The sequence below is a fragment of the Puma concolor genome, chromosome B2 (assembly GCF_028749965.1).
Source record: "Puma concolor isolate L17-30 chromosome B2, mPumCon1.1.hap2, whole genome shotgun sequence".
In the NCBI taxonomy this organism is placed as follows: Eukaryota; Metazoa; Chordata; class Mammalia; order Carnivora; family Felidae; genus Puma; species Puma concolor.
This window is the reverse complement of record NC_141671.1, coordinates 144394707-144416518: the sequence shown is the minus strand read 5'-3', so window position 1 is coordinate 144416518 and position 21812 is coordinate 144394707. Positions and strand designations below refer to the sequence as shown.

The window sequence follows — 21812 nt, the reverse complement described above, 5'->3', positions numbered from 1 at the left end:
GAGGAGAATGTCTGTTATCAACAATTTTATGTAACATTGTGCTAAATGTTCTAGCCAGCTCTATAAGGCAAGAAAAAGGCATAAAAAGGTACAGGGATGGGAAAGCAAGAAACAAAACGTGTTTGCAGGTGATAAGCTTGTCTACATAGAAAATCCAAAAGAATCTACAGAGACCATATTTTATCAATTTTAGGACACATTAAAAATTATTTTAACATCTGTAACTGGGCTGCATCTCACAATAGATGAACAGTTGTAATTAAGTCGGAAGCCTCTTATCTGTTCGGGTTGCTATAGCAAAACACCAGAGGCTGGGTGGCTTATAAACAACAAACATCTATTCTCACAGTTCTGGAAGCTGGATGTCCATGATCATGGCACCAACATGGGCATATTCTGGTAAAACACCTTTTCCAGCTCATAGCTGGCACTTCTTGCTATGTCCTCACATGTGGAGAAGGTGAGAAGTCTCAGTGAGGTCTCTTTTATAAGAACTCTAATCCCAGGGAGCCTGGGTGGCTCAGTCAGTTAAGTGTCTGACTCTTGATTTCTGCTCAGGTCATAATCTCACAGTTCCTGAGATCGAGCCCCATGTCAGGATATAGAATTCTCTCTCTGCCCCTTTCCTGCTCATTCTTTCTCTTACAAAATAAACTTAAAAAAACAAACTCTAATCTCATTTGTGAAGTTTCCACCCTCATGACCTAAGCACCTCTCAAAGATCCCACCTCCTAATTCCATCACCTTTGGGGGTTAAGATTTATTTCAACATATGAATTTTGGGGGGATACATTCAGCCCATAGCACCTTAAGAATAATAGTATATATATGGTATATCTTATAATGGTATGGTATAGTATGGTATATGGGTGGTGTGTTAGGTATACTGAAATACAGTAAATTGTTAGAATTTCATGAGAGTTTACCAAGAATGATGCAGTCAATACACACACACACACACACACACACACACATTTTGTATCCTACTACTACAAAATTTTTTATTCTACCTTGATGAACACACTTCAAAAACTAATACTGCACTTGACCATAGAGCAAACCTCAATAAATTTTAAAAAGTAGAGGTTTATCTAGGTAGGGCATATTCTCAGGCCACAATCCAAAAAATTTGGAGTAAACAATTTTTAAATGCCAAACAAACCCTTAACTACTGGAAAAGTAGTCTCCCTTGGATGAAAGAGTAAATAAAAGCAAATTAAACTAGAAAGTAATGAAAAGGCAAACATCAATTTCATGCCAAAATGCATAGGGTGCAGTTAAAGCTATAATCAGGAAAATACAGAAGTTTAAATGTCTTTACTATTAAGTGAGAAAGACTAAAGATAATGAAATCTAGTGCTTCTAATTATGAAATTAAGAAAAGGAAAAAATAGGAAAACACAAAATTAAAGAGGCAAATTAAAGATAAGTTGAAGTTAATGAAAAATGTTTAAAAAAACCAACAGAAAAAAATGAAATAGGCTGCATAAATCCCAATGTTATTTGAAAATGTCAATAAAATTGAATAACCTTGAGGGGCGCCTGGGTGGCTCAGTCGGTTAAGTGTCTGACTTCAGCTCAGGTCATGATCTCATGGTTTGTGAGTTCGAGCCCCGCGTCGGGCTCTGTGCTGACAGCTAGAGCCTGGAGCCTGCTTCAGATTCTTTGTCTCCCTCTCTCCGCCCCTCCCCTGCTCGTGCTCTCTCTCTCTCTGTCTCTCAAAAATAAATAAATGTTTAAAAAAAAAATTGAATAACCTTGAGAAACCTAATTAAAGGAAATAAGGGGAATGGTTTGTTACTTAATAAATGGTATATGCAGTATAACTATCTCTCAGCAAGGTGATGTTGGCCCTCTACATCACTCCATTTATAAACTACATTCCAAGATGCTTTGAAGACTTGCTATTAGCCTAGACAAACCCTGCAATCCTAACACTCTAACACACAGATTTATGTAGGTAGTTCTGCTGCCCACTACTTCTATTATACACAGAATAATATCCTAAACAGTCATTTACGGTCCACTGAAATGCTTTCCCATCAGCTAACATCTTTTCCATGTACATAGACCCACTTTGCTATTTGTCAAATTCCTAATCCTCTCCTCTCAAATATTCCTTGACCTCTGTTCACAATTAATTATTTCTATCATTTGTACTCTCCTACCTCACTGAGATCGAGGTTATTATACAGGCATAAACAGTTTGCCCTATATGACAGTGAGTTTCAAATCTCTCTTCCACCACCTTGGAAAAGGCAGGCATTGTAACCAGCTGTTTCCTTCCTGCCCATCCAAGTCACAGAGCTGTGCGTTCAGATTAAGTGAATTCAATATCGAATTTACTGGTCAGGAGAGACTAGCCAACTTTACTATTTTGAGATGGTCAGTATTTTTCTGTTCACGACAATCATCTGAAAACATTTATATTTAGTGTGGTAATTAGCTAAGAACAAACCTGGACAGAACATAGTTTGCTCCCTTTTTCCTGCTTCCACACAATAATGTACTCACATCAACCTAGCAGTCTAAGGTTTTGGAAGCTGTTATGAAATCCTATAAGAAGAGAATTCTTGTATCTCTCAAGTCTTATAGATAATGTAGCATGAGGTTATTACATATATTATTGCAGTGGTCCCTGCTGGCAACATTCAAGTCATAAATTCTTTTTTTTTTTAATTTTTTTTTTCAACGTTTATTTATTTTTGGGACAGAGAGAGACAGAGCATGAACGGGGGAGGGGCAGAGAGAGAGGGAGACACAGAATCGGAAACAGGCTCCAGGCTCTGAGCCATCAGCCCAGAGCCCGACGCGGGGCTCGAACTCACCGACCGCGAGATCGTGACCTGGCTGAAGTCGGACGCTTAACCGACTGCACCACCCAGGCGCCCCAAGTCATAAATTCTTAACCATATTATGAATTTGAGGTTTTTTCAACGTAATGTGATGGTTGAAAAAGGCACCAAGACCCAAACTCAGAAGAATAACCAGTAATCACATTTCATCCAGAATAGAAGGCTAGCCAAAGAAAATATCCCATAGTTCTCTCCACACCTGCAAAGAAATAAGCCAAATTAAAAAACAAAACAAAATATTTAATAGGCATTTTTACAATTGCAGTACAAATTATCACTTCAAATAAACATTACAGGGTTTTTATTAATCACTAGTCACCCAATAAATAATTTTTGCAGCTTTCTGAGAAAATTGCTTCATTACAAAGTGAATGTTTTAATGCATTACTTTGTTTGTACTTCTACGTATCAGGAAAATTTTACTGTATCTTGAATTTCAACAACTTTAAACTTTTACAGGAATTGCTTGGGCAGATGTCCTAATTTCAGTCATTTACTGGAACAAACTTTAAAATTAGGCAAGATGTTGGAGAAAATTACATTTGGAAAAGGGAATATAATGTTGGGGTCACAGAGACAATATGGAATTATAAAGTTCTGTGATTCAAATCCTCTGCAGTGAACTGGAACGTCTTACAGAGTAGTAATGGAAGAAACTGCACGGCCTGTACGGGAGCAGAGAAAGACGAAAAATAAAAAACCCACAGGATGAAATCCTCAGGATGGCAGCTGCTCATTGTCCAGATTATTCAACCAACTCTGCTGTGAACCTAGGGAACCTACAAACTATCAAAGCACTGATTTAAAAAATAAATAAGGCAATTCCAATTGTCCTTTTTTTAAAGCATTTTTGTTTTTTGTTTTTTCAACATTTTTTATTTATTTTTGGGACAAAGAGAGACAGAGCATTAATGGGGGAGGGGCAGAGAGAGAGGGAGACACAGAATTGGAAACAGGCTCCAGGCTCTGAGCCATCAGCCCAGAGCCTGACGCGGGGCTCGAACCCACGGACCGCAAGATCGTGACCTGGCTGAAGTCGGACGCTTAACCGACTGTGCCACCCAGGCGCCCCTCAATTGTCCTTTTTTTAAAGAGAACATTGGTGTGTGAACCTTACCTATACGATCACCTCAAAATTCAGTCTACGTTGTTCACCAAATTTGAACACCTCTTATCACATAATGTTTGTTCAATTCTTTATGTTAAACTACTGATAATTTTTCTTGTGACCTGCCTCCTGAGGTCAACATAATTCTGTGTTAATACTTAATGTCAGACTCTTATGAGCCACCTGTGTGATGAGCACCTTTCTTAATTAAAATTCTGTTCTCTGTCCCACTTATGGCTACTTGCATCTAGAAGAAGAAACCTTAAAATTAGGCCTATTTCCATCACTGCAAGTCACTGCTGTGATACACATACCTGCTTTCAAATTCACCTCCTTTTTGATGGGAAAAAGAGGTGACAGAGGAAAGAACATTTGAATTAAGAAATCTTTGATTCCGTTCCCATTCGTACCCTCAGTAGCAAAGTGGATCCCGGCAAATCATTTCACTTCTCCGGGACGCTTACCGATCTTGTGTTCCTTCTCCCCCTAACTCTTCAAGAATGATGTTGTTTACTTGTGTTTACGAGACGTAACGGGATATGAAGTACTTACTACAGAAAACGTCCTCGTCAGCTAAGGCCAGAAACATCATCTTTTACCCCTGGTCCATCACATATACTCTCAGTTTATCTCTGTGGGTCACTAATACCTTTTTCTCTAATCGGTTTTCAGATGAAATGCGATGAATGTGGTGGTTTTCTTTTTGTTTTGAGCGCCAAATTTAAATAACCTGCAGGGTATCCCGATAGTGGCAATGAGAAATAATTCTGAAACCCTAGAGGTAAAAACAGAGTGGTTACCCCCCCAGGCAGGATGATTATCACCATCCTGACCATTAGCATTTAGTGCAGGAATTCTCCGGTCACGATAGGGATAACACAGAATCACTGCCGTAGGACTCCAGGCCCTTAAAAACTCCTAAATATGGTACGTGGCACAGTAAGATTTCACCAGTGAATTTCTTGTTACCGAAAATACGGTATCCTCTCCAAACGGATTCTACACCTTATAACCTTATTCTTAAAATGTAAACTAATATTTAGGTGATACCTTTCTAAATGATGGACTAGGGCAAGAAGTGGTGTTGCAAATGTATAGAAAAATGTATAGACAAAAACAATAGGCCTAATAAACAGATAGATAAGCAAACCCAAAAATGCTGCCCTGGGGTTTCTTATAGAGGGAGGCACAGGCTAAAATAAATATTCTTCATAATACAACAATGAGGACCAATGTCATGTGCCGGTATGGGTTTTCACGGTTTGTGCTTTTACTTGGTATGGAATGTAAGAGGAGAAAGAGGCCGCGAGGTTTTCTCTCATAGGGAAGAGTCAGTGTATAAAAACCAGTTTAGTACACGTGGGCTCAAGACTGTAGCGCTTTATGGGGCAGGCACTATCCAAGACATGATGCGGGAAGGAGTCTGCAGCCGGCTTCAGCTCAGGTTCAGCAAATGGGATATACTTCAGACCCCAGACCCAAAACCGTGTGGGACACCATTTCTCACGTGATCAGGGTCAGTTTACACGTATATAAGTAAACACAAGGGCTCACAGGAATGTATACTCATTTGGTTGATCTACTGGGGGCTTCCATTACTATTACTATTTTTTGTAACCTCGTATCAGCAGGCCAGGTATATAGCTCTTAATGGTCCCAGACACCTTTTAGTTTTATGGATCAACCTTCAGGTGGTTCACCGTAAAGTTATTCCCAATATCTGTAAGATACAAACAAAAATTTAAAAAACCCACATACACGCATAAATTGAAAAACCATTTAAAATCCAATGAGAGAGAGACTGTTGGACATTATCAGCTAGATTCTCTTTCCTCAAGTCTACACGTTGAATCTAACCAGATTCTAGGAAACTAAAATGCACACGTCTGGAATAAAACGTATCTTGGTGGCTGAATAATTATCTTATTGAATAAGAGACACAAGAGTGACAGGACAACTGTGTTTTCAGTGTGCCTTTAAATAGAGGTCTCTTTTGACCCGGGAGGGTGAGGCCAAGGTGTGGGGCTGTGCCCTGGAAAGAGATGCCAGAGGGAAGAAGGCACACGTTCTCGGAAAGAGCTGTGGTCCATGCCTCCTGCTCATGTTTCTGCCAGCGGGTCAAACACCTGCAGTACGGTCCTCTTGTCCTTGTCACTGATTGTCATCCAGTGACCCAAGTCGTTCGGCCCGTGCTCCGGTGGCAGGTTGTCGGCCGCTGAGGCGCTGATTTGCAGCGAGGCTGTGTGTGCTCTTCCAAGGCTCCCAGTCCCGGGGTCCAGTGGGTCAGAGTTCTTGGAAAGCCAGGCATTCTTCAACAGGTGAGTGTCGTGGAGAAGGTTCCAGAAAGGATCCTGGTAATCACCAAGAAGGGAGGCCGCCTCTGGCTGTGTCTCCTTGGTACCATCCGCTTGGGCACCAGCAGCAGACAAGGGGCCAGGATGAGCCGGTTGTGGAAAGAGCACGCCCTGGTCAGGCTGGGGCGCGGGGGGACAGTCACTGCTGCTACAGGTGAGGCTCTGGAGAAGCTGGCTGTTGCTCTGCAGCACCTGCAGGTGGAAGGCTGCGGGGGCGGACTTCTTCCTCCTCGGGGGCGCCTGCGGCGCGGGGGGCAGCACCTCCAGAGGGGGTGGCGGGGTGGCTCCGGCCGCAGGAGGGGCGTCGTTGGGCACCGGCTTCCCCCCACTTGCCTTCCTGTCAGTCCCCTTCCTGGGCTGAAGTGTTCTCGGTTTGGGAACAGGAGGGACGGCTGCTAGAGGAGGGGTTTCAAGGCTGGTCTCTGGGGGCCCGATTGTGAAATGGACAGACTGTTGCCCACACTGTTCTTCTGGTGACTCAGGCTGAGAAAAGGCAGGACAGAGAGTGTAAGTCAGTAACAGGCCAGCGCTGGGGGAGCAGGAATCAGCACCCAGACGCTGTCTGCAGGGGAGCAGGGATGGGGCCGAGATGACATTCCAGCAAATTCAAGATTTGAGAATGTCCGGGATGCGCAAATGTAACCAGATGCAAAATGGCACAGGAGAAACACGTATGAAGTACCAGGAGGTCCAACAAAACAGGAGTGGAAGCTTTAACACCAGGGCCACACAGTGACTATTTTGACACAAGTTTTTTGGGTTTTTTTTTTTTTTCCTGTTACCTTAGAAACGGGGTTATGCTCTTCCTTGATTAAAAGCAAACCTCCAAAAAAAAAAAAAAAAACCAAAAACCAAAAGAAAGCCCCGATCTTTTCTGAGGCCACGGCTTTGAAAATTCAGTGTGTACCATGCTAGGCTGAAGGAACCTCCCTTACAGTGTGCAGCTCACCGAAAGGCTAATGGACTGGCTTGCTCCTTAAGCCTTTGATTTTTAAATTTTTTTTTAACGTTTATTTATTTTTGCGACAGAGAGAGACAGAGCATGAACGGGGGAGGGTCAGAGAGAGAGGAATACACAGAATCTGAAGCAGGCTCCAGGCTCTGAGTAGTCAGCACAGAGCCTGACACGGGGCTCGAACCCACGGACTGCGAGATCATGACCTGAGCCGAAGTCAGATGCTTAACCGACTGAACCACCCAGGCGCCCCAAGCCTTTGATTTTTAAATACGGAAGATGGAAATTTTTGCACGGGAGTGTCACTTCCTTGGCCCCAATTCAAAACGATCGCAGAACTGCACGCAGCCAAAGGAAGCTTCCGTACTGCGGGGGCCGTTTGTACCGTCAGCATCAGCACGTCCTCTGGCTCTCTAGAAAACAAACTGCAAAAACCACCCCTTCTCCACCAGCCTTTTACTGTAAGCCCTGTGCAGTGGCCTGAGAAAATGAATCCATTTCTGCCCTGGCTTCCCAGAGACAAGACAGAACAGGGACAGGGGAAAGGAGGAGGAGGAAAGAGGTCTGCTCCCTAAGGAGGCCCGGCAGATGGACACGTGTGACTCGCAGATGGAGAGGCAGACGGATGCTGGACACACAGAGCAAGCGTCAAAGCCACAACGCACACTTTCCACAGGTGGAAAAGCAGCGGTCACCCTGTAATGACCAGCCAAGGGATTACCGAGGGTCCCGTTACTAGAACAGTGGGATCAAACGGAAGATCCAGATGTCTCTACAGGTGCCAGTCTTTGGGCTGCAACTGTCCTGACAAACTCATGTCTTTGAAGCAGCAAGCGAGGCTGAGAAGCTTGAGAGCGAGAGCAAAAAACAATCTGCAAGAAAAGTGGCAAGAGAAGCCGTCGAAGCCCCAGCGTCCGAGCCGCCCACGAGCTCGTCGACACCGCTAATCCAGGAACCCCCTGTCGGTTTTCTGGCACAAATCAAGTGTGTACGGTGCGACCAGATATACACGAGCAGGAAACACAGGAGCACTGGGAGAAGTGCATCCCACGGCGGCTCCATCTGGGGGCTCAGACGGAACGTTTGGGAAGCACGACACCTCCAAGCTGCTCCATGGCAGTGACAGATTCCTGGCTTTTCTGCTCAGCTAGAGCCAACGACGCGGTGGGGATATGAAGGAGGAAGCGACGGCCAAGCAGTTTCTCACGGACGGGGCCGTGTCTGGGAATCCTCTAAGCAGACGCTGGAGCTACTCGGGAGTAAGGGACTTCGCTCCGGGTTCTTACCTTTCCGGTCCTCCTCAAGGTTGGCTTCTTGATGGCAGGAACCCTGGGTGCAGGCCGACGGGGCAGGAGCGGGGCCACCGCTACTGGGGGCTCTGGTTTGGAAGTCCCTTGGTTCCTCAGGGCTGTGGCATTTACAGCTTCTCCTGGGATGCCTGAAACATACGGTCGTATGGATGGTGACGTGGGCAGGACAGGGCAGTGCGCGGCATGATTTAATAGCCAGACGGTCTGCTACACGCTAATGCTAATTTACTCAGGTGATGTGTTTCCTTTTTGTTCTAAAAACAACCACAGCAAAATCTTTGGGGGGATGTCAGGACCAACCAGCTAGGTTTAGCCTCCAGCTTCTCATGTTCACCTTCTCGACACGGATTGGTCTTCATGGGGGGGATCAGTGAGGCCCAGGCATTATACACAAAGTTTTATGTGTACGTGTGTTTCTCTCAGGGGAGGTAATCTGAAACTTCTCAAAATCTCTGCAGGGCCCACAACCAAGGAAATGTCAAGTTGGGATCCTAGGTAGATTTCGAACCTCAAACCTCTCCTAACCACCACATTCATAAAAAACTTCTTTAAAAGGCTTTATTGGGGTGCCCAGGTGGCTCAGTCAGTTAAGCATCCAACTTCAGCACAAGTCATGATCTCACAGTTCGTGGGTTCGAGCCCTGCACTGGGCTCTGCTCTCAGCACAGAGCCTACTTCGGATCCTCTGTCTCCCTCTCTCTCTGCCCCTTCCTCTCTCTCAAAACAAAACAAACAAACAAACAAAAAACCATTAAAAAAAGTAGCTTTACTGAGATATAATTCACGTGCCATGAAATTCACCCTTTTTAAGAACACAGTTTAGTGGTTTTTTAAGTATATTCCCAGAATTGTACAACTACCACCACTATCTTTCCAGAACATTCTCATTACCGCAAAAAGGAACCCTGTCCCCATTAGCAGTTGCCCCCCCACCCCCCATTCTCCCCTCCCAGCCCCTGGAAACAACTAGTATGTTTCTGTCTGAGTAGATTTGCCTATTCTGGACACTTTGTATAAATGGAATCATACAATATAAAGCCTTTTGTGTTTAGCTTCTTTCCCTCAGCATAATATTGTTAAGATGTACCCATGATAAAGCATATATATGAGTGCTTTTTTCTACAATTTTTTTTTAACATTTATTCATTTTTGAAAGAAAGAGAGAGAGTGCGAATGGGGAAGGAGCAGAGAGAGAGGGAGACACAGAATTCGAAGCAGACTCCAGGCTCCAAGCTGTCAGCATGGAGCCCGATGCGGGGCTCGAACCCGCAGACTGCAAGATCATGACCTGAGCCGGTCGGCCACCCAACTGACTGAGACACCCAGGCGCCCCTGTATGAGTGCTTTTTAAGGCTGAATAATATTCCACTATATGGTTACACTACATCTTACCCACTCATCAGTTGATGGTCATGTGGGTGGTTGGTTACATCTGTACAATTATTTATTATTATTATTGTTACTTGAGAGAGAGAGAAAACACCAGCAGGGGAGAGGGCAGAAGGAGACAGAGAGAATCCCAAGCAGCCTCCATGCTCAGTGCAGAGCCTGACATGGGCCCGATCCCGTGACCCTGGGATCATGACCTGAGCCGAAACCAAATAAATAATAAACCAAATAAATAAATACATAATTTTAAATGGATAATAAAATTTAGCAGTTCAGTTTTATCAAATGTTGCTAAAGGGTGTTTCCATTTGATACTGCCTCCAGAAAGAAGGAAGTTACTTTCTCTTCTAGGTCCCTTCTAGTAGGAAGAGGCAAAGAAAAGACCAGAAGCAGAACCCCAGCAGACCACTCACCCCCTCTCGCTTCCAGGAGACATCGGATGGCTGCTTCTGCCTCCTGGGCATTGGTAGTTTTGATCTGCTTGACATTGTAGGGTTTACTTATCCCCATCCTGGCTTTGGGCTTCAGGACAGAGTCAAGAAGAAAAGCAATGTTAACACAGGCAGGCAAACAGACTCACCTGGTCTGATCCCTGCCTGCTGATCTGTTCACAAGCGTGTGATGCAAGGGGCTCCGTCAGATGGTGGTTAAGACGCAAACTCCGATCCAGACCGCATCCCTCAAGCCTCTGTCCCCCCGGAGTACTCTGAGACGACTGCAGTAATACTGAGACCTGACCTCCTGTCCCCAACCGGATGGTTACAGGTCTTGGCAATGCGGCTAAACCACCGTCTGCTTTGCTAACCAGGTAAAAGCCAGAAAGCATCATCAGAGGCCACTTTTTCGGCAGCTCAGCACAATTCTTAACACACCTTCCACGTTTTCTCAAAAGTGCCCTTTCTGCCTCTTCACCCAAACCTCTGGGTTGCCACTGACGGCCTGCCTTCACTACCATCAACTGCTGAGGCCTGGCTGTTCGTTCCCTCCCCTGCCGTCACACGGGACATCTGGCCCAGCCGCCGCACCCTCCTGGCACAGCCTGCTCCACCCAGCACCCCGGCTTCACCTCCCGTGCTCTATTCCTCTGACCTCCACCTACTGTCTTCCTACACAGCTCACTGCCATCTTCTGGAACTTTCCACCTCTACAATCCTCCCTGTTGTTATCACTAGCATTCCCTTACCGCGAAATTGAGGACCCGTTACCTCTTCTCTCCAGACAACTGATCAGAATTTCTCCTATTTTGCCTTCTATCAAGCACTTGTCTACGCACACCAAGGTCCAAGTCAAGCCTCGGAAGGGAGAGAAGCAGAGGGGTCTGGGAACAGTCCCACCACACAGGGACACGTGGGATTTATTTTTCGTCAAACGTGATTTTCTCTCTAGCCCTCTTACAACCATACGAAAACCCTATAAAAGACCTAAACTATGGGTTTGGGAAAGAGCTGTCAGGCAGAGGGTAAAGAGATACTAGTCTATATATTCACTGAAGAGGTGATCCTGCCTGATCTCAGGGGCTGGAGGTGAGCCACGGGGCAGACCCCTGGGGTTTGGAACGCTGGCCCACTTTGCTTTGAGCAGAACCTGAAAGAACTCACTGCGTGCTGGGGCGCTCCTGGCAGAAGTTTTGCCGTCTGCAAAATCGAGTACTGCCCGTGGGTGCCAGAGGAGATGGACACGTCCGAAGCCGACTTCTTCACCATTAAACCAGCTGTGAAAACCAACCAGGCAGAGCCCCCATCTCAGTGAGGTCACTGGCTGCTTTGGAGCCATGTCCCAGCGAGCTGGGAGCCAGGCCAACCACACACGTTCGTAGGGTCCGAGCCCGGGGGGCTGGTGGGCATTCGCAGAGTCGATACTAACTTTCTCCTTGGATTCTCAAGCAGTTTGTGACTATTCTCTGGAGAAATATTATTTGAACACAAATTTTAATCTAACATCCTGGCGCGGGGGGGGGGGATTCAAATCTGATATAAAAGCCAATTCATTTTTAAGTGGTTTAAAACACACTGCAGTTATTAGGACTCAGTTTTAAAAGTGGTTTGTGGACAAAAATCTAAAAACCAAAAACAAAAAACCAAAGCAGAGGAATAAATGCATTAAGTTACACTTATGGTCATTCAGAAATCATGTTTTAGAATGTTCAATGACATAGACATTAGACGAAAGACAAAAAAATGGCCGCCAATTTTGTAAAAAAATAAATAACTGTATGTAGGTATAGATACATATATTTAGAAAAAGGCTGGAAACGTTGTGATTAACAACTGTTATCTGTAGACAGCCAAGTGAATTTTTAAAAGTTCTGTATTTATCTATTTTGGTAAAATTTCCACAATATGACCTAAATTTTATTTATGTAGTATTTTATTCTCTGAGTGTTAACTCAGAAAAGTAAAGAATACGCATAAAAAGTCATGTGCTTCTGGCTCACCATCCATCACTCTTGTGATGTAAGCCAAGGTAAACCTAAATGGAAAGTAAAGCCTGAGGAAAATCCCTGCGTCTGACTGTGACACGTTTGGGGTGAGAAGAGAAGTAAACAGTAGAGGTAAAACAGAAGGTGCTCAAAAGCACACCACAAATATCTTTGCAGGTTGTTGAGGAAAAGCTTGAGGGCCAAGCACTGGTTCTGGGGAGCAGGAAGAGGTGCACTTTCCTGGGGCTCACGGGGAAGGGCCTGTCCTCAGGTGGCCGGATGCTGGAGGCCACAGGCCTGGGCCTGCAGAAGACAGGACGCCCGGTTTGAGGCGGCCCTGAGGTCGCCTGGAGTGTTGGGCGTCTGGGCTTACTGGAACCCTGGGAAGCAGGGAGAGGGCGGGCAGCAGGCGCGGACAGAAGGCCGCTTCTGCAGGAGTGGGGAGGAAGGTGCTGGAAGGTCCTCGCTCAGTGGTCGCCTCAACTTTCCATTCTCTACTGTCTCAAACAGAAAGCGCCTTAAAGCGAACCGCAGCTACAGGAGAGTGAACAGCTTTGTCAAAGATTCACATAGTTTCCCACGAGAAACACGACCATCTCTGACACCAAGACAGAAAGGAGCCTGAGGTGGGGAAGGCGCTGGGGACCCGGGTGAGGCAGCAGTGGACTCAGAGGGAGGTGCTGAGTAGCAGGCCACAGGCGGTTATTCCCAGCAGGCACGGTGTAAGCCGAAAGCAGCAAAGTCTTACTTGGAGGGGGGGGTCTCTGCGGTGGGTGAGGTGGCCGAGGCCTAGTGGGAACCGACAGAGACCTGCTTGGAGAACGGTGGCGGAAATCCCCGACTGCTTCCAGCTCCTGCGTGAGCTCTGCCAGGTCAGCATCATCTGGAGGACACGGCGGAATGCGGGTGAGGGGAGTCGGGGCTCAGACTCGGGTCTGTGCCGAGCTGATTGTGCAGGAGGGCCTCCCGAGGACAGGGGACCCCTCTCTGCTGGCGCGAGGGGCAGGGGAGGGAGGGCCACCCAATGCCTGCGTGGAACATGAGATAGGAACCGTGGACAAGACTTCTCGTCCAGACGTGAGGGACACGGAAATATTTCCAAGTGTAGGTGTGTTTCCTTCTGAAAAAACAAAGGAGGCTCTCACACAGACTAGAGGAGACCATCGGAAGACCAGAGCCCCTCGGTTTTAATTCCTCACTCGAACACAGGACAGCTCTTTGGGAAGCTGACCACGCTCTCTGCCATCCTGTGACAAGCTCCTCGTACGGAGAATCCCTGCTCACCCATCATGTTCCAAGTCCCATAGCCCACCGCCAGCTACCTCACAGGTGTTCACCCTCCTGGCTTGTCCTGCAAATAACCTTTGAAGACTAGGAGGGGCGTGAGGAGGTGACTGCTTTGGTTTTATTACATATATATTTATTAACAAGTTCAGGACACTTTCAGATCTTTTTTCCCACACTACAACACAGCCCAGTTAACTTCATTTTGGCCTAGACATTCCACCCCTCACATTTCCAACAGCTCAAACTCATGGCTGTTTGAGGTTGGTGCTGGGGAGAAGCAGGGTTTCTCCTTCTAATGGGAATGCCTGATCACCCACAGCGTTGAGGACAGGCCCTCTCGATGCCCACAAGGCGCCATGCTGCTCTAATTTTTTTTTTAATTTCTTAAATGCTTATTTATTTTTGAGAGACAGAGACAGAGCATGAGCAGGAGAGGGGCCGAGAGAGAGGGAGACACAACATCCAAAGGAGGCTCCAGGCTCTGAGCTCTCAGCACAGAGCCCAACGCAAGGCTTGAATTCACGAACTGTGGAATCACGACCTGAGCTGAAGTTGGACGCTTAACTGACCGAGCCTCCCAGGCTCCCCTGCTCTGCTAATTTTTCATTCAAAGAGGCCTTTATGCTCATACATGCCCTCCCCTTGGGAGGCTTCCTAAATGACGTCCACCCCTGAAGAAAGGGACCATTTCCTGTCTGAAGAGCACATCCCTTCAGCCACTTTGGCTCCAGGGCAGGAGCCCTCCGGATGTGGGGTGCATAGAACCACCTCGATGCATGGACAAAGTCTGCTGCCTCCATATTGGGCAGCAGACCCCAAACCCAGCTGTGTGCTCAGTCACCCGGGGAGCTTGATGAGATGCCAGATTTCCAGGGTCCCAGCCCACCCCTGCCAAATCCACAGCTCCTTCATGGGGCTCAGCAGCCTGGAAGTTTAAAAGCTTCTGATGGTTCAATGCAGGCAGGCTACTAACCAACTTTGGGGCTACTGTCCAATCAAAGGGGCTTTGGAGTGTCTGCACCTCTCTTGGCAAATTATCTTCTCTGGGAGGCATCTCAATTCACTTTCACCCCGTTCTGTATTCTCAGTCCCAGCTTACAGGGGCCTGACACCTGCTAGGGTCCTGGACCCGCCGGGCACAGTGGTCCTCCAGTGCGGGAGGTACAGTGACCCACAGCTAGAAGGCACTTGTGGCCATGGGTGATACTCCTGACAGTCTGAGGCTGGAGCATGAACTACCCTACTTCCCAGCTCACGTAACACCAGAGGGTTTTTAAACTTACTCAAAAGGGCCATTACACTATATAACCTAGGGCTTTGCAGTTCAATCTGGAGGACTTCCAGTCCGTCTCTGCTTCAGTCTAAAATGACAGAATGATGCTAATTATCGTGTTAGTGTGCAATAACATATTATATAAGTGTAACCACACACCAGCACTCAGGACCTAGATACCATACGGACCTAGAGAGCATCTCGCTAAGTGAAATAAATCACACATAGAAAGACAAATACCATATGATTTCACTTATATGTGGAATCTAAAAGACAAAACAGACAAACAACAGCAAAAGAAAACCCCCCAGAAACTGACTCATACATCTACGAAACCAGTGATTGACTCGGCGGTGGGGGTGGGGGGTGGGGAACGGGCAAAATAGGTGAAGGGGATTAAGAGGTACAAACTTCCGCTTATAAAATAAGTCAGTCATAGAGATGAGAAGTATAGCATAGGGAATATAGTCAATAACATTGCTTTAACACACAGTGGTAACTGCACTCACTGTGGCCACTATTGCGGAATGTACGGAATTACTGAGTCACCATGTTGTTCGCCCGAAACGAATATAACGTCATCTGTCAACTATACTTTCTTTGCGGTCAATTATACTTCAGTAAAAAGAAATGCCTATGTCTCTTACGGGATTGAAACAGGAAAGTTTTGGAGAGGAGAAACAAAATTACAAGTGTAAAACCAGTTTAGAGCTGTGGCCATTTAAACATACAGAGGAAACGGGAATTAACATGAATCTGGTGTGTTATAAGGGTACCAGTTGTAAAAAAATAAATAAAATTAAATTAAAATAAAATAAAATAAAATAAAATAAAATAAAATAAAATAAAATAAAATAAAATAAAATAAAAATAAAAAGCACTAGAGAAAATCACTGTGGTGGTAGCTGGATACAGGCCCAGGGCCCAGTTTCCACCACTTGCTATGACCTGTTTGTTTTAGCCCTTTCGTGGGTGTGGGCACTTGACTGGTGGCATCATTCAGTGCCCTGCTGCTGAGGGAAAGAACGAACTCAATGCCAGGGCCAAGCTACCTTTGTAGGTCGGGTGCCGCGTCTTTTTAGTGAGTGCAGGTGACGTGTCGGCAGGCACCGCTGCTGTGCAGCTGGGGGCTTCGGAAAGGTAGTCCCCTGCCGTCTCACCGTCTGAGACCACAGACTGACTTAGCTCATCCACCAAGTAGTCTTCGTCATCTTCGAGAATGTCCCCTTGGGGAAGGAAACGTCACAGCACACGATTAGGGTGACTGGCACAGTCTCTCGGCAGTGGGTCTGTTTCAACATCCGGGCTTGTGGCTCAGCATCAGGACGCCTGCCCCAGGCCCGGGTCAGCAGGTACGGGACCCCGATTCCATTCACACCGGGACACGGGACCGAGGCCACAGCACTGACAGCCTCAAAGCCACTGTTTTCAGTGTAATTCGGGATGGCCGCGGGTCTCAGCTACCAGTTCCCGCATCACCCCTAGACACGCACACTGCCCAGCTTGCCACGTGGGCGAGCACGCTTGCACTTCAAGGACCCTCGGTAACCTTTACGGACAGGGCGTTAGAAGGGGGTCTTGAAAATCTCATGCTGGCTGCCGGAACATCTGGCCTGCCCACCTCGCCACAGTCACCAAAGAAGTCTTGTAGGGACTATACTCACCCTCTGACTCATAGTCCAAGCTTGTGAAGTCAAAGTTCTCCTCCAGCAAACAGGAATTGGCGGTTGGAGACACGGAGGCCATGCTATCCCGCTTTCGGATGATCTCCTCCTGCCAACCCTTCAGCCAGTCTTTGGTCTTTGGTCTGATCTTCACTGCTCTGCCCTTCACCTGTGAGGACAGGGCGACCAGCCGAGAGTAAACGGAGACGTCAGAACTCTCTTTCCTTTCAAACTTTTCCTTGCTCAAACTCGGGCATCAGAAGCAGGCCGACCTTCCCGTTTTACCAAGAAAAATCGAGGGTCTAGACCTCAGGGAAGATCAGCACAGCTCACATATGGTCTAAATAAAAGTGGAATTATCATCTTTGGCTTTTCATTCCATGTGAACGTCGAACCAGGATATTACCAAAATGGAAACCACCTGTACGCGGCATATTCCGAAATACGCGGGGAGAAGGATTGCAACGCTCTCCCATGTGCAGGTGTGAGCCAAGACAGACCCGGTGACTCAGCGGGATCCGTGCTCGAGAACTTGCTCTTTCTCCCAAATTCTGCAAGTGGCCAGGGATGGACATCAGATCCCTCACCAGAAATAGATACTGGAAGGAAGAGTACTAGCTCATGCGGCGCCCACATCTAGAGACACGGTGAGGAGATGCCATGGCCATGCAAAAGCACAAGAAAACCCTGGGGAGTAAGCCGCCCCCGTGGCACAGCTGACCACGCACGACTCACCTTCATACCGTCCACGTCCAGGACGCTGAGAGCTGAGTGACTGTCTGCAAAAGTCACCAGCATCTGCCCTTGGTTGACCCTGGAATAAATGAGTTGAGCCAAGTCAATGCCAAGTGCAACGCGGCAGCTCAACGGGGCTGGCATGTACGTGACGTGCACGTGGGACCCCGTGCCAGCCAGGGCAGTACTTACCGGACAAGAACAATGGTCCCATAATTGCCCAATGTCTGCATGAGTTCTGTGCGCACATCCTCAGGAAACTCGTTTTTCTCTTCTACGGTTGGTGACTGAAGGTTGACTATGATGGTAGCATCCAGGGGGCCCTGGAAAGAGGACACTTCCTGGAACACCCTCTCCCGAGCACCCACATCGACTTCTTGCACTTCCACCTCCACGATCGCCAGCACGGGTCTGCGTTAGACGTGAAGGGAAGATAGGTACCGGTTAGCGAGCTGAGCAGCTCCCGCCCCCACAGCTCCACTGTCAACAGGGAACATCGACACCCTGTGAGTGTGGCCCCAGCACAGCACTGTGCTGTCCTAGGGTTTCAGACTCTATCTCTGCCCAATCCTAGCACTGTCTTGGCATTTTTACCTACGGGCGATTTAGAGAAAACAGCGCCAGCCACTAGCAAAGATTTTTTACGTGGTTTTCACCAGTACTGCCGAGGACGGTGGGAGGTGAGAATTCTCCCTTTGCTAGGGATTCAAGCTTTTTGGAGGGCGACTTGGCAACTGATGTAAAGAATCTCAAAAATGTTCATCTCTTTTGACCTACTAATTTCAATTCTAGGACTCTGTTCTAAGGGATTCAGACAAAGATTTATATACAAGGTTGATCATGACTGTTGATGGGAGGGAAAAGGAAAAGGGGAAATAATCTAACTGTTCCGTGATGGTGAAACAGGTTATGGTGCAGCTGTATGATAATATCTTATACAACCAGTAAGAATGATGTTGGAGAAGTCTAGTGGACACACACAAGAAACCAGATTGGCAGGAAATAATGTAATTGTTATTATTAATCTTTTTGAAAAATTAGGGTTTTTTAAAGATTTATTTTTAATGTTTATTTTTGAGAGAAAGAGAGCGTGAGCAGGGGAGGGGAAGAGAGAGAGGGAGACACAGAATCCAAAGCAGGCTCCAGGCTCTGAGCTGTCAGCGCAGAGCCTGACGTGGGGCTCGAACTCACAGACTGTGAGATCATGACCAGAGCCGAAGTCGGATGCTTAACTGACTGAGCCACCCAGGCGCCCCAAAGCAACTGTTATTGTAATTGTGATGGAGGATGGGTTTACTCTCTTTACAAAAATGTAGAAAATCCTCTATTATGAAGATCATGCAACCTTATTGAAGACATTTGTAATATGGCATCGACTCATGGTTCGTGAGTTTGAGCCTTGAGTCTGGCTCTGGGCTGACAGCGTGGAGCCTGTTTGGGATCCTCCCTCTCCCCTTTCTCACTGCCCCTCCCCGCTGGCATGCACGCATGCACACTCTCTCTCAAAATAAACTTTACTAAAAAAAAAAAAAAATATATATATATATATATAATACAGCATCGAGAGGAAACAAAACATAAGACAAAATCGTAGATCATATGGTGGTGACCTTTAAAACCAGGGAACACTGCAAAAGTGATATATAATCAGTATGATCCCCGAGATGTACAGCACCATTGTTAAACTTTTTTTTTCCTTCTGGAACAAAAAAGAAGACTGAGAAGAATCTGGCACAGGAATATGCACAAAGTGAGTGTTTTCTAAAACTCGGTGGCTCAGGCAGTTAAGTATCCGACTCTTGATTTCGGCTCAAGTCATGATCCCGCCACCATGAGACGGAACCCCGCGTCGGGCTCCGCGCTGACAGCGTGGAGGCTGCTCGGGATTCCCTCTCTCTGCCCCTCTCCTGCTCCTTCCTCCCTCTCTCAAAACAAATACAACTTCAGACAAACAGGCAGAGGACCTCTTCAGAGAAGCTGCATGAACGGTAAGCGAAGCATCACTGAGGAAAGCAGGTGCCGGTACAGTGTGGCCCACTGACAACGTGAAGGGGCTGCTGACAGGAGGGCGCCTGCAGGAATCTGTGCAGAATGCTGCTGGCGGGGAAAGGCCAGTCTCCCTGTTCCGATTCCATCTATGTAACCTACTTGGAATAACAAAATTACGGAAAGGAAGGAAAAAGGGCAGCAGTGGACAGGGGCCAAGCAGGGGAGACAAGCGTGGCCGTAAAAAGGCGCCATGAGGCATCCCCGTGGTGGCGGACACATTCTGCATCTGGACCGTGTCAGTGTCACCATCCTGGTCATGACACCGTGCTCCAGAGCGACAGTATCTTCTCACCGCGGGCACCGGGAGAAGGGTACGTGGGGTCTCTGTATTATTCCTTACAGAGGAATTATAATCTATAGTTACCTCAAAATAAAAGGTTTATTTTTTTAATTACATTTTTCCTAATATTCTTTTCAACGTTTATTATTTTGAGAGACAGCGCGAGTGAGTGCACGAGTTGGGGGGAACGGGCAGAGAGAGGGAGAGAGAGAATCCCAAGCAGACTCCACACTGTCAGTGCAGAGCCTGACCCTGGGGCTGGATCTCACAATGGCGAGATCATGACCTGAGCTAAAATCAAAGTTGGACGCTTAACCAACTGAACTGAGCCACCCAGGTGCCCTCAAGAGAAAAAGTTTAATTAAAAAATATTAATGTAATAAGTTAAAAAGCACAATGATAAGTCTGCCTAACGTAATCCCAATTTTCTTATACGCATTTAAATACTTAAAAGCATGTCTACACGTGAACATACACCACGCACAGGTGAACATTTTGGTGTAAAATCTTCTAACATGCCTGGAAAACGCAGCCAACACATGACATACCACTGCAGACACAGAACTATGGAGGCTTTGCTTGTTTATGTAGGTTTCCCCCTAACCGTCAATAAGGGAGATGCTCCGCTTTTATAATTAGAAAAATCAATAAAAGTCTAAGACGCATCTGAAACCATTATGTCCAGATCTGTACCTCCCAGCATCCCGGCTGAGTGGAGGCTACTCCATCCTTGCGGTTGCTTAGGCCAAACCCTGGGGTCCTCCTCAAATCGTCCCCCATGCACATACATGCCACCCAACCCCATGGGCGCCACTTTCAACATCCATCCAGAACCCAGACACGTCTTGCCACGGGGACCCAAGACCACCTGGTCCAAGACTGGCACTGTTTCTTCCCCTGCCTGCTGCATTGGCTTCTTCCCTGGCCCCACTGGACTCTCTTCAGCTGATCCCATCAACACCTCATCAGATGACTCCACTCCTCAGCTCAAGTAAAACCCAATGTCTTTTTGCGGCCCGTGGGGCTCCACGTGGTCTACGTTTCTTGCCCATCTCCTAGGACTTCCTCCACTCTTTCTACGCCACCTCTATTCTCTGGATTCCTGAATGTTCGCTGCCTTGCTCCTCACCCTGGAATGCTCTCCCCCCGACACCCCCATGGCTCACACTCTCACGTCTTTCGGGCTTTGGCTCCATGGTCATCATACCTGAAAGGCCTTCCCTGAACACTGGGTTTAAAAGAGCACCAACCCCTTGTCTGACTCTTGCCATTACTATTTTTCCTTTCACAGCACTTACACTTGTTTACTAGCTGTCTCACTAGACAATTGTCCTCACTAGACAATTCCGTGAGAATGTGGTCTTGTCTGTTTTGTTCACTGCTAATCCTCAGTGCCAGGAACAGGGCCTAGCATACAGGGCCCTGCTCAGCAAATATAGTTCGATGAACTGCTTCTAAAGACACTCACTGAACTAGCACACCTGGAAGTCCCATATCTGGAGATTTCCTGGGGCTCATTTCTGGGCATGTATTTGCAACAACAGGTTTCTTGAGAATTTAGAATAACTAAAGATTTAGACTTAACGGCTGACTAACTTCACCAGCAACTCTGTCTCCTAATTTCCTTCCTTGTAGAAGCTGAAACTGACAGGCGAGTTTGGTAGCAGCTGTGGGACGATCAAACCCTTCCTGTTCACACCCTCAAATGCCCTCCTTTGTCTCTTTACAGACGTTCTAGGAGACTGGTCTCGGGGCACACCGAGCTGACCGACCCGGCTGCTGTGTTCCACCCTTAATGGCCAAACCAACTGCTCAGAGCATTTAAGAACTCAGAATCCAACACTTAAAAACCCTACGGCATGGGGCGCCTGGGTAGCTCAGTCTGTCAAGCATCTGACTCCGGCTCAGGTTGGGATCTTACAGTTGGTGGGTTCGAGTCCCGCATCAGGTTCTGCGCTCTCAGCACAAAGCCTGCTTTGAATCTTCTGTCTCCCCCTCTCTCTGCCCCTCCCCACCTTGTGCTCTCTCTCTCAGAAATAAACGGACATTAAAAAAAAAATTAAAAAAAAAACCCCAACCCTAAGGCCATTTGTAATGATATTAGGAAAAACACGTCCCCAGTAGGTGAATGGGT

At 46.9% G+C, this 21812-nt stretch overlaps 1 protein-coding gene and 1 long non-coding RNA gene across 6 annotated transcripts in view; both read right to left on the bottom strand.

Annotated features, from left to right (window-relative positions):
• Positions 1-10: 10 nt before the first annotated feature.
• LOC147581331 (uncharacterized) lies at positions 11-2662 on the bottom strand. Its single transcript, XR_015251685.1, has 2 exons — positions 1758-2662; positions 11-1530 (listed from the first exon to the last, which is right to left on the bottom strand). It is a non-coding gene; the product is annotated as an uncharacterized LOC147581331 (long non-coding RNA).
• A 2549-nt stretch (positions 2663-5211) lies between these two features.
• The window catches only part of SYNJ2 (synaptojanin 2), a 103695-nt gene continuing 87094 nt past the window's right edge, over positions 5212-21812 (bottom strand). For 3 of the 5 annotated variants that reach the window (XM_086708235.1, XM_086708234.1, XM_086708238.1), the window contains 9 exons: positions 17542-17760; positions 17350-17428; positions 16615-16783; positions 16003-16176; positions 13139-13273; positions 11570-11682; positions 10385-10493; positions 8559-8710; positions 5212-6800 (listed from right to left, as the gene is read on the bottom strand). In XM_086708235.1, coding sequence (XP_086564361.1) covers positions 6063-6800; positions 8559-8710; positions 10385-10493; positions 11570-11682; positions 13139-13273; positions 16003-16176; positions 16615-16783; positions 17350-17428; positions 17542-17760 — 1888 coding nt within the window. In that variant the 3' untranslated portion in view covers positions 5212-6062. Of the gene's footprint in view, positions 6801-7993; positions 8145-8558; positions 8711-10384; positions 10494-11569; positions 11683-13138; positions 13274-16002; positions 16177-16614; positions 16784-17349; positions 17429-17541; positions 17761-21812 lie in introns of all 5 variants that reach the window. The other 2 variants (XM_086708237.1, XM_086708236.1) reach the window with 2 other exon arrangements.